General features: G+C 65.5%; 1 protein-coding gene across 1 annotated transcript in view; it reads left to right on the top strand.

Annotated features, from left to right (window-relative positions):
• The first annotated feature begins 5,369 nt into the window (after positions 1-5,369).
• The window catches only part of LOC117647439 (neural-cadherin-like), a 46,103-nt gene continuing 39,793 nt past the window's right edge, over positions 5,370-11,679 (top strand). The window contains exons 1-3 of the mRNA XM_034389182.1: positions 5,370-5,558; positions 5,667-6,089; positions 6,345-6,663. Of these exons, the coding sequence (XP_034245073.1) occupies positions 5,370-5,558; positions 5,667-6,089; positions 6,345-6,663 (931 nt within the window). The remainder of the gene's footprint in view (positions 5,559-5,666; positions 6,090-6,344; positions 6,664-11,679) is intronic.

Here is an 11,679-nt window from a genome sequence, read left to right as displayed (position 1 = left end):
CGCCTTATCTCCGCCCAATCCAACCCCGCAGGCCCCGGTGTCCCGCCTTGTTTTTGTTGTTTCCTCCTCGGTGATAAGGCCGCCCAACCACCAGCAGGGTCATTCCGAGAGTCGCTCTGTCTCTCTCGCACTCATGTAGGCACACCCGTGTGGGCGCGAGAGAGACAGAACGACTCTCGGAATCGGTCGGCAGAGAGGGCGAGCCTTGTTGTCGTTGTTTCCTCGGTGATAACGCCGGCCAACCAACCACAGCACAGGGAGGGAGCGTCGCGGCCAATCAAATTAGCGCCACCTTCCGGTCCCTCCAGTACAAGCTGGTGGTGCCGAAGGGCTGCGGGGGCGGAACAGAGAGTGTGGCTCATTTTGTCACCTTTCTGCGGGATTAGTGTTACAATCTGCCTGCAGGACAGCAGAGCGCGGCCATGAGGCCCCGTCCTTTGACGCATCCAGTCCTAACATTTTTCTCTACTAGAGAGAGACCGCTGGGCATGGTCCATGGACATAATTCGCTGTCTATGGTCGCGCCAGACCACATCCACGCGTCGGCAAGTCTCGCTTGTTCACCAAGTGCGTGGCCTTTGCCTGCGGCCTTGCGGCAAACCACTGGCTGCGTCGGCACTGAAAATTGAGTTCCGTGCGTTTCCTGATCAACTCGATGTCTCATGAAGGACGGTTTCTCGCGGGGACTTTCTTTGCCCTGCGGGCCGCTCTACAGCTGACAAGTGATTTTTCGGCGTGCTTATCGGAGCGACTCCGAACATCGCCTGTCTCTCTCGCACCCGTTCGGCGCTCCGATTGGGTGCGAGAAAGACAGAGCGGCGTAGCTGCGCTGCCACTCCCAACGGGGACGATTCCCTGTGGCGATTCCCTGTGGAGGTTCCTTCCCTCCGCTGCCCCGCGGGATCCTCTGTCTGTCGCTGGGCTTCCCCCCTCGTCCTCCGTCTGACTCATCCAACTGCACCCTCAGCACGGACCGCGAGGACTGCGAGGGGCGAAGGCGAAGTGCAAGCGCGGAGAGAAATGCAGCCGCCAGGGGAGGACCAGGACCGCAGGGCTCTCTCTCTCTCTCTCTCTTGAGTCGAGTAAAAATCGATTGCCTCCCGATCGGGCCGGCCAGCCAAGCAGACCGATTCCGAGAGTCGTTGTCTCTCTCGCACGCAAGGGGGACGCGATGTGAGAGCGAGAGAGACAGCGACTCGCAGTGTGCAGACCACGGATTGTTCTCCCCGGCAGACCGATCCCGAACGGCGTTCCTCGTCGTTCCGCCCCTCTCTCACAAATACACCTCCATCCATGAGTGGGAGAGAGACAGAGCGACGAAAGCATTGTCCGACCGGCGGACGAATCGGCGCATCGCGGTTCGCGGCGCCGTGCGTCATCGTCGTTTTGAAATAATGCGCACGCAAAGCGGGAGGCGCGAAGCGAAGCACGCACTCGCTTGTTTCGTTAATTGACATCATGTTTGCGATAAATCACCGCCTTGTTTACGGACGGGAGGGACGATTCGGGGCCTTGCTGCGCTCCACGCTAAGCAACACACCAAACCGGACCCATGAGAGGCGGCCAGAGTTGAGCCGTTTGGTGGTGAATTAGTGAAACGAGAGGAACGCCATTCGCTGCAGACTGATTCCGAGAGTCGCCTTCGTCGCTCTGTCTCTCTCGCACTCATGGGGCGTGCCGTGTAGGTGCGAGAGAGACGGAGCGACTCTCGGAGTCAGTCCACTGGACCCGGCCTCGTCGAATAATCCCCTGTAATCCCACGGGCCGGGGACATGGAACGACTGATGCGGGTTTTGGCGCAAACTGCGCGTGCTTTGCATTCATCCTGTTGCGCGGTTGCGCCGGTCATGAGGCTTTGGTCTTGATTCCCGGGTCAAGTAGCACCACCGCTAAATCCAAAAGCCTACAAACAGCGCGGCAAGCATGCCATTTGGACGTGCAAATGACATCCTTCCCCCTTCGGCGTCAGTTTGACTTCGTATTTGGACTTCGTCTTGAGTTGCTGCTGCCCCCCTGGGATTTCGTTTCTGATGTTTTTGTTTTTCTTGAGTTTTTGTTGCGTTTGCGTTGTGATTTTCGAGCAGTTGTCCCGGGGCGCAATGCGCAATGCACGCAGCCGTGCGGTACTTACAGTGCAACAGTGGCGGTGCGCGCGTTGCCGGTAAACTCCGCGCCGGTAGAGGATTCTCTTCTCTACTCCTTCCCCGCGCTCCGGCCCCGCGGCTCCGCGCTACTCCCTGCTCCACACCGCGCGCGGCGCACGGCGCGCTCAGGGCAGCGCTCCGCAGCGTAGCGAGCGTGGCGCGTCGGGAGGGAGCGGGAGAGGGGAGGGCGTCCTGCGCGTCCTGCGGCGCGGGGTGGCGGGGCGGGGGGTGGGGGCGGCCGCGGTGCGGCGCGGCGCGGCGGGGCGGGGCACGGCTGCGCGGCAGGAGCGCGCAGTGGCCCGGCGAACTTCAGTTGTTCTTCTGTTGGGCCGGCTCAGTGGAGGCTGCTCGCCCGGCCCGTTCACGTCGCCGCGCGCAGGGTGCCGTGGAGCCGTCCCGCTCGGCCCTGCCGCCTCTCGCGACGACTGCGGCGACAGCGCCTCCGCCGCCCCGCGCCGCCCCCACCCCTCCCGCACGGGGCGTGGGCTCGCGAACCGCGAGTGCTCCTGTGACTTGAGAGTGTGTGATTGTGCCCTCGACTGTGCTTTTGGATTACTTGGATTACCTCCTGGATTACCAGCAGCCCCGACTGAGTGGAAAAGGTGGGGCCCTGCCTGGCGGCCTGGCGGTGCCTGCTCCACCCCCTCGGCCGAGGCGGAGCGCGGAGCGTGGCCGAGCCCAGCAAGCCGAACCACCCCCTCAAGGGGTTGCAGCGTCGGGCCGGCCGCCATGGCGCCGCGAAGCACCGCGATGCCAGCCCGGTGTAGCGCTTAACCGCACTTTGCCAAACACACAGTGAATCTCTGTCGATTGACGCATCGATTCATTGATTCGCGGACGTCGGCGGGGCGTGCCGTTGCCGGCGGGACCGCGCCCTGCCCGCCCTGCCCCACGACGACGACCTGACACGACACTGACACCGACATGACACCGACATGACAGGGAATGCCGTGTGACGGCGACGTGCTGCTGGCTCGGACAGGCCGGCGCCTCGACACGGCACCTTGTCCTTCCCTAACCTAGCCGTCGCGGTGCCCGCGGTGGGCCTGGACGGCCTGGACACCTTGACAGTGGCCGCGGCCAGCACCACGCTGGACGAGGCGAACCACACTGCGAACACGGTGTGGCGGCGCCGGGGCGGCACGCCGTGCAGACTTTGAGGCAGCGGCGCTCTCCCGTTGCTTTCCTGGGAACGATCGTCGTGAGCCTCGCCAGCCACGCCAGCCGGCTCCCCCTGCTATTAACCATGTCGAACCGTTTGAACTGCGGCATTAGATTAATTAGTTTCGGGATCGTGCGTGTGTTGGTGCGAGTGTGTGGAGCATGTACGTACCCGCGCCAGGGGGGCGTGTGTGAGTGCGAATGTGTGCGAGAAGCGCATGCGGTGCGCGCACGTGGTGTGTGTGTGTGTGCGTGTGTGTTTATGTGAGCGTTAGTGTTCTAAGCTCTCGATCCCCGTGATTACCCGTCCATGGCAGCCACGGCACGGCAGGCACGGCAGCCCCCACTTTGGCAACAGTGCCTCCCGCTTCCTTTTGCCGGCTCCTCTTTGATGATAGGTTGACTTGACTTGACTTGACTGAAGTGAAGGCAAGTAGTTTCCTTCGAGAGTTCCCTTCCCTTCCCTTCGACTCCCTCGGGTTCCCTCGGGTTATCGCCGCTCCCCCCGCTGGGGGTCCTAATGAGAAAGAGTTGCGAGGCAGGTCGCGGGACGCGGGTCGCGGGACGCGGGTCGCGGGACGCCCCGAAGTGCCGAACGGAGCGCCGGCCGCCGACATGTTCGACAGCACACTGATCCCGAACGCCGAACCCTATCCGGTATTCGATTATTGACAAGTCGATAATTAAATAGAAAACCCCCACGAGGAAAACACGCCAACGCCAATTGAAAGTTGGTGCACGGCGCTGCACCCGGCGGTCCACCCCACCGTAGGGGCCGTGTGATCGAATTAGGCTTCGTCATCGGCGTCATGATGCCCATCTTGATGGCCGGCGACCAGCCAGGACGACCAGCCAGGGCATCTGCCGGGGAGTCCCGGGGAGCGGCCGTAAAGCACGAGGCCGAGCGGTTCAGAAGAGTCGTGTCGGCGCTCTGTCTCTCTCGCACTCCCACGGGACGCCCCATGAGTGCGAGAGAGACAGAGCGACGATCCTTCGGAAGCAAGCGGCTTACGGCCGCTCCCCCGGCCGGCCCGGCCGGTGAGATACTTGCCCCACGCTTGGCCGCTCGGCCCTTGCCTCGGCCCCCAACGGCCCAGCATGCCCAGCACCCTCGGAGAGGTTCAATGGATGTCCAGACATCAGTCGAGGACGGGTCTAGCGCGCCCAGAACGACCCTGCAGGGCCCTGCACCCTCGTTCCGAGAGGCGTTTCGTCGCTCCGTCTCTCTCGCCCTCGTGGGCTCCCCGTGCAGGTGCGAGAGAGACAGAGCGACGAAAACGACTCTCGGAATCGGTCTGCCGTCCGACGGGACGAGCCGGGCCGGGCCGGCCGGAGGAGGCTTTGAATTGGGAGGCGCTTGGACGGGAAGTGATTAGCGTATAGAGAAAGGGGGAGGGGGGGGGGGAGCAGATGCATCCCACGGGCCGGGGAGTAGTATCTGTGTCTGGGTGCCTCGCATCTCATTAGGTTCGGAGGTTGAACTCGTTTTAGGTGCAGGGATTTTTTCCTCCTCCTCCTCCTCGTTTCTTCTGGATCATTTAGTATGTGCTTTGCCCCGTGTGATCGATTTACGGGCTTTCTCTCTCGTTGATTTTTCATGTAGGAAGTAGACAAGAGGGGCCCTTTTCGTATGGGAAGCTGGCCGGAGGCTGACCGTTCCTCTCTAACGCTGCTCTTGTTGTCGTTGCAGGCCGCCATGCACTAGCCATGGGCGCCATGGGTGCCATGGGCTGCTCCAGGATGCGTCCGCCGCCGCTGCCGCGCCTGCTGCTGGGGCTGGCGGCGCTGGCCGTGTGCGGCGTGGGGGCCGTGCAGGCCGTGTCCGTGGTGCCGCACGACGCCCAGCCCGGCTACACGGTCCGCCAGTTCCTGCCGCCCGTCGCCGCGCACCCCGACCATGGCGGCGACCACGACGCCCACCCGCTGCAGCACGCGCACGGCCTGCCGCACGGCCTGCACCACCCCAACGCCATCGTGGCGGACAGCGCGCCGCGCCAGCGCCACTTCCGCCTGCTGGACACCGGCTTCTCGCAGTACTTCGCCGTGCTGGACAGCGGCGAGCTCATGACCACGTCGGACCTGTCGCCGCTGCTCAACCGGCCCGTCAACCTGGTGGTGCTGGAGGAGACGGCCAACGCCACGGCCACGCACACGCTGCACCTGTACGTCATGGACCGGCGGCAGGTGCCGCGCTTCCAGCACGAGGTGTACGAGGGCGGCTCCGTGGCCGAGAACGCCCCCGCCGGCACCATGGTCGACGGCCTGCCCGCGCTCGCCGCGCACGGCGACGGCGCCGGCGGCGCGCCGCTGCAGTACTCCATCGTGGAGGGCAACGTCGGCGACGCCTTCGCGCTGGAGCAGGTGTTCGTCGAGGAGGAGGAGAACCCCGGCATCCTGGAGGGCGTGGTCTCGGGCGTGCTCGGCGCGTGGCGGCGCGCCTCCAGCACCCCCGTGGGCGTGCGCCTCGTCACGACGCGCCCGCTGGACCGCGAGCAGGTGCCGGCCTACACGCTGACGGTGCAGGCGCAGGACGGCCTGGGCGTGTCGCGCGCGCGGGCCCAGGTGCGCGTCGCCGTGCTCGACCAGAACGACAACCGGCCCGTGTTCGTCAGCAAGGACTACCACTTCTCCGTGTTCGCCGACAACGCCACGTCGCCGCGCGGCCGCTTCCTCACCATCGGCAAGGTGGCCGCCACGGACGCGGACGGCGACCACGTGGCGTACGCGCTCACGGCGCCGTCCAGGCTGGTGGTGGTGGTGCCGCAGACCGGCGAGCTGCTGCTGGTGGCCGACCCGCCGCGCGACGTGGAGGTGGAGGTGCTGGTGGAGGCGCACGATGTCCGCCACCCCGACAGCCTGCAGGCCGAGAGCCCCGCGCGCGTGCGCATCGACTTCCACTCGGACCGCGCCGTGGACCTCAACGCCGTGGACCTGCCCGTCGCCACGCCGCCGCCGCACCGCGCCGCCCGCCCGCAGCAGCGGCCGCGCCACCGCATCACCAAGCGCCGCACCACGCGCGCCGTGCGCCCCACCAAGAAGATCGAGTTCGGGGAGGCCGACGGCGAGACCGAAGGCCGCATCGTGTTCGCCCTGGACCGCGACTCGGACAAGGAGGCCTTCAAGATCCGCGACCCCAACCCCTGGGTCACCGTCGACGCCGACGGCTCGGTCCGCGTCAAGAAGAAGTGGGATTACGAGGAGCTGGCGCCCGAGAAGGTCATTGACTTTTGGGTCATCATCACCAACCAGGGCGACACGGAGGAGCGACCGCGACCGCACCCGCAGCAGCACCCCCAGCACCACAACCAGCACCACGGCCACCACCAGCAGGCCGGCGCCGGCGCCAGGGAGAAGAACAGTAAGTGTCGCATGCTTTAAGTTCTTTCCGTTTCGCTGCCAGCTTAGCTTGGCTTGGGCAGAAGACCGGCGCTGGCGGCCGAAACTCTAGACGCGTTTTGAGCTTGAGGTCACACGTTCAATCCGAGTCCCATTGAGCGACTCTGGAGCTCAAAATGCGTCTGGGATTTTGACCGCCTCCCACTGTAGAACGGTGGGTAGCTGGGAATGTGCCCCGAAGATGGAAGACCGTTTGTAGCGTAGTGTCAGCACGCTGGAACCAAGATCGAGGCCCGCGCGAATGGTCTCACATACATCACCTGAGCCGAGAGGCAAATTCCCCTCCCGAATAACGATTGCTGCATAATGCCTTGGCAATGAGGAATGTGGCACCGATGAGGAATGGCGCGATCTTATCGCCGGTTTGTTTGCGTTGACCGCACTGTTAGGCCGAGGGGTTTTGGCACTGAAAGTGATGAGTGTACCTGGGGGGTTTGCGTACCAATGAGTTGATCTATCCAGATCTATTAGCCAGTGACGGTGACTCGGCACCACCTGCGCGCTGGCGACGTCTGGCGACCGCCACGGTGTGAAATGGGGTGTGAAATACCTGTTCCATGTGTCGTTCCGGGAAAAGCGGCGTACTCTGAACGCGACCCACCCTCCCCTGTGGCGGGCAGTGTGGTGGCAGTGCTGGCACACTGGCTGGCAGTGCGCCTGCCGGGCTGTCAGCGCGGGCTGCGGCGTTTCACTGGCGTCTCCGAATTATTCCTAGAAAGGCGAGCCATAAACGGGCAAATTTGGGCCGCGCCGCCGAGCATCGACCAGGTGGGGCAGGCGCAAGGCAGGCGGGTGCTGCCTCGCTTTCCTGGTAGCTTCCCTGAACTCCGAGGACCGTTTTCGTCACTCCGTCTCTCTCGCACCGCCACGGGACGCCCGTTCGGGTCCGTTTGGTTCGTGCGGTGGAAACATGCAAATGGCCCTGTGGCTGAAATCAGAATCCCCCCGGCCGGCTCGGGCGCTGCGCGCTAGAGGGCGCGGGCTCTGCTCAAAAAGCACCGCACGTAGCGGGCCGAGGTTCAAACCCCGCCGGCCCCCAAATGAGAGGCTTTTTCTTTGGGTTCCCTTTTTTGGCGCACGCGCTTCCCCGGCCTCGCGCTGCGCTGGGAACGGCCGCACTTTTCCCCGGACGCACCTGTGTGTTTTGCATACGTACACGGGCAGCCCTTAACCCCTGCAGGGCCTGGCGTGTGTCTGGGGCGGCCCTCTGAAGGGCCGAAGGGACGTAGGGACGTAGGGCTGCTCGTCTGGCCGTGCCGAGCCGAGCGGAGTCGCGGCCGAGTCAAGCCGAGCCCTTCGCTAGGCCCTTGGAGCCCATTGCCCCCGACAGTGGGCCGACACGCGCTGGGCAGGGCACGGCGGGCAGGGCACGGCGCCTCACCGCGCATGCCTGCACCGCCATGGCCCTCCGCCCTCCGGCCCGGCCCCGCGCCGCCCCGCGCCCTAGGGGTGGGGCACTGGCACCGCCACGCACCGCCACGCCGGGACCCCAGTTGGCGGTGTTATGAAAGAAGCAGGATGGAGTTGGACGCCCGGTTCGACTTTTCCGTCTCGTCGATTCCTTCCCCGGCCCCGTTTTTCTTTTGCGTCCACTTTCCCACTTTCCCCTGTGTTTCCCTCTGTCCGCCCCGCCCCGCCCCCTCCGCTTGGAACCGTTGCCAGAAATTGCGTTCGGTTCCGTGTCCCTCGCCCCCTCGCCGTCCTCCTGTGTCATTCCCACCCGCGTCTGCCCGCTTCGCCGTTCGCTCTCCCCCGCGAGCCGCCTTCGAACCGCGGGGCCCTTTTCCTCCCATAGTCTCCATTTTTCCGGCGTTCTGCTGCGCCGTGTCGTGGCCGCGGGGCGGGGCGGGGCGGGGCGGGGCGGGGAGCCACGTGGACTGGGGCTTGGCGGGGCGAACGCCGGCAGAATCTTGATAGCGAACCGAGCCTCTGCTTGCTGGGCTTGCCAGGCTGCAGGGCGAGGCGAAGGCGAAGGGCTCGCGGCTCGCGAGGAGTAGAGGGCACGGCCTGCAGCCAGCGGCCGGCGGCGGCGTGGTCTAGGCGCTGCGGCCCGCCCCGCCCCGCCCCGCCCCGCCCCGCCCCGCCCGGCAGAGGCGTGGGACCGTAGTACACTCAGCGGCGGCGTGGCGCGGCGCGGCGGCTCAGCTGCGGCTCAGGCTGAAGCTGAGCGCGGGGCGTGGCGGGGCGGGGCGGGGCGCTGCGCCGCGGGGTGGGGCTATCGACCGCGCCCCGCCCCGCCCCTCCCCGCCCCGCCCCGCCCCGCCCCGCCACGCCGCCCCCACCGGGCCCAACGAACTCGGCCTCGGCCGGGGTAGGGGCGGCTAGGCGGCCTGGGCCGGGCGTACCGCGTAGCCTAGCGTAGCCGGGCGGCGAGGCGGAGAGCCGCAGGGGCGCAACGCCGTGGTCTCGTGACGGTGTGCCTGCCTTCGGGGTTGCCTTCGGGGTTGCCTTCGGGGTTGCCTTCGGTAACCTCGGCAGTAAGCCGCACCTGGACGCACGCACAGCACAGCGCGCTGACGGCCACCCCCAAAACGGGCCGGCCTTTTAACCCTTCCGCTTCCCCCTTACGCTAAGCCCCCTTCTCTCTCCCTCTCTCTCTCCTTTCCCTCCCCTTCCCCCGCCCCCCGCAGCTACATAGCGGAGTACGCCGGCAGGGCTCGCTTGGCTTTGCGCGGGGCCAACCGGTTCCCTGCATTGTATTACAGGGCTGATCACGGGTTGCAGCGTGGCGCGGCGTGGCGCGGCGGTGGGAGCAAGATCCCCCGGAGTTCCAAGTGCTCTTTTTACACGCGAAATGCTGCGTCTGTTCGGCATCTATCTATCCGTCCATCTTGCCTGGCCTCGGCCTGGCCGTCCCTAGATCTCCCGGCCTGTCTGTCTGTCCGTCCGTCCGTCCGTCCGTCCGTTTCCCGGTCTGCGTGTCCGTCCCTGCAGCGCGGCGCTGCGCGTCCTGCCGGTGTCTTGCCTGCAGGTCTTATCGGTTCGCTGTCAGTCAGGCGCCGTCTGCCCCATTGTCGGGGTGGCCGGACCCGAGTCGCACCGCGAGGCACCGCGAGGCGGCCCTCTCTCTCTCTCTCTCTCGCACGCGCACGCAAACGCCCCGCGGGTGCGAGAGAGACACGAAGCGGCGGCGTATGCATACATGATCACGTAATGTGACATGACCTTTGTCATGGGCTTGAGCGTCTCCATTAGAAGGCGCTGCGTTAGTGCACTGCGAGAGGCACTGGCACGGCACTGCCAAGGCATGCCGCAAGGCGGCGCAGGCATAGGCAGAGCGGCCCGCGGAGGGGGAAGGGGGCGTTTGGTGCTTCGCTCTCTCTCTCTCTCTCTCTCGCTCACGAAATCGCTCGCGTCGCTTTTGACGAGCCCATGACGGCGGGCGGTCCCGGCGGTCCTCCCTCCCCAGTGCTGGACATGGACGAAACGGCCCCAAATTAGTGTGTGTTTTATTCCGCGGAATCAATCTACCATGGCATTATGTGCGTTGCGTTTCGCCGCCATCGTCGTCGTCGTCCTCGTTCGCGTGGAAGCTCACCCTTTACGTCGACAACGGGGTGGTGTTTTGGTGCATTCGCCGCGGATCAGCCGTTGCTGCATTGCTGGCGTGCCCGTCGCTGCCGGCTCCAGTCCCCACTGGTACACTGCACTGGCCCCGCGGCCCTGCGGCTGCGTCGGGCTGCGTGGAGAGCCGCGAGCCCTCCTGGCGGTGCTACGCGGTGCTGGTATGCGCGCATAGCGCTGCAGCGGCTGCAGGGCCGGTGCCGTTCCGTGTCGATGGCGTGGGTGTAAATACCCCCCCCCCCTCGGATATTAATGCAGCTGCGTGTTGGTGTGTGTTGGTGTCTGTTTCGTGTCCACCCTTCGGGCCTCTCCCCCCCCCCCCCCCCCCGGTCGCCCGTCGCCCGCTCCGCGTCGCCCTTGGCTTTACAGTTTACGTCCTATGCGGTTCGGGTCATGCCCTTCGGCTTTCCTTCGGAAATTTTTTCGGCTTTCCTTCCTTTTTGATTTTTGTTCGATTTTCCGTTTCGCTTTTTGTGGGCTTTCCTTCGGCTTTCCCTCGGCTTTCCCTCGGCTTCCCCCGCGCTTCCCTTCGGCTTGGCGGTGCGGCGTCGTGCGGCTCGCTTCGGTTTGGTTGTTCGATTGGCCGACCAGCCATTCATTCTGCCGGCAAGTTTATTTATACAGTTCCCCGCGCGACCGCCGAGGCGCCCCCCTGCCTCGCCCCGCCCCGCCCCGCCCCGCCCCGCCCCGCCCGCCCCGCCCCGCCCCGCCCGCCCCGCCCCGCCGGCCGAGACCCCCGTTCTCATGGAGCGAGACGCGCTGGCCCGATGCAGCGGTGCAGCGGCGGCGCGCGGCCGAGCGCATGTCGATGAGAGCATGAGAGCAGCGGCCGGGGAATGCACCGAATGCACCGCCTTGCAGTGCGGGAATGCCGGACCCATTCCGAACGAGTGCCTGGCGAATCCGCGTCGAATCCGTGAAATCGTGAAATCGGAGTTGTAAAGCCTCCAGATTTTATTTTTAGTGTCGAGGGGGAAAAAGGGGGGCGTATTCCACCGTCGCGGCGCGTCTGCCTGATTTCGTTGATTTCCGGGGCAAGGTGGGTTGTTTGGCAGGGCCTCGTCACAACAGCACCGCCAAGCCCGTCAAGTCCCAGGCAGCGGGGTGGTTCCGAACCGGGCGCTCGTCGGCTTTGTCCCTCTCTCTTTCTCTCTCTCTCTCGCTCGTGGGGCGTCCCGGAGGGGCGCGAGGGAGACAGAGCGACGACAAGGACCCTCGGAATGAGCCTGCAGCCAAAAGGGGGGCCGCCTTGCAGTGCTGTGCCGTGCTGTGCCGGAGGGCGACAGGGGCACTATAGTCTGCGACCGGGGAGGGGGGGGGGAGTCCACCACAAAGAGTCCAAACTGGGGAAGAATGGGGACTCGTTGTGCCGGCGGAACTGTCGATTAGATCGCTTGGCTCTGGACGACGCGGT

Source organism: Thrips palmi, unplaced genomic scaffold (genome assembly GCF_012932325.1).
Source record: "Thrips palmi isolate BJ-2018 unplaced genomic scaffold, TpBJ-2018v1 HiC_scaffold_2, whole genome shotgun sequence".
NCBI lineage: Eukaryota > Metazoa > Arthropoda > Insecta > Thysanoptera > Thripidae > Thrips > Thrips palmi.
The sequence above is the reverse complement of the archived record's forward strand: the minus strand, read 5'-3'. Positions and strand labels throughout refer to the sequence as shown.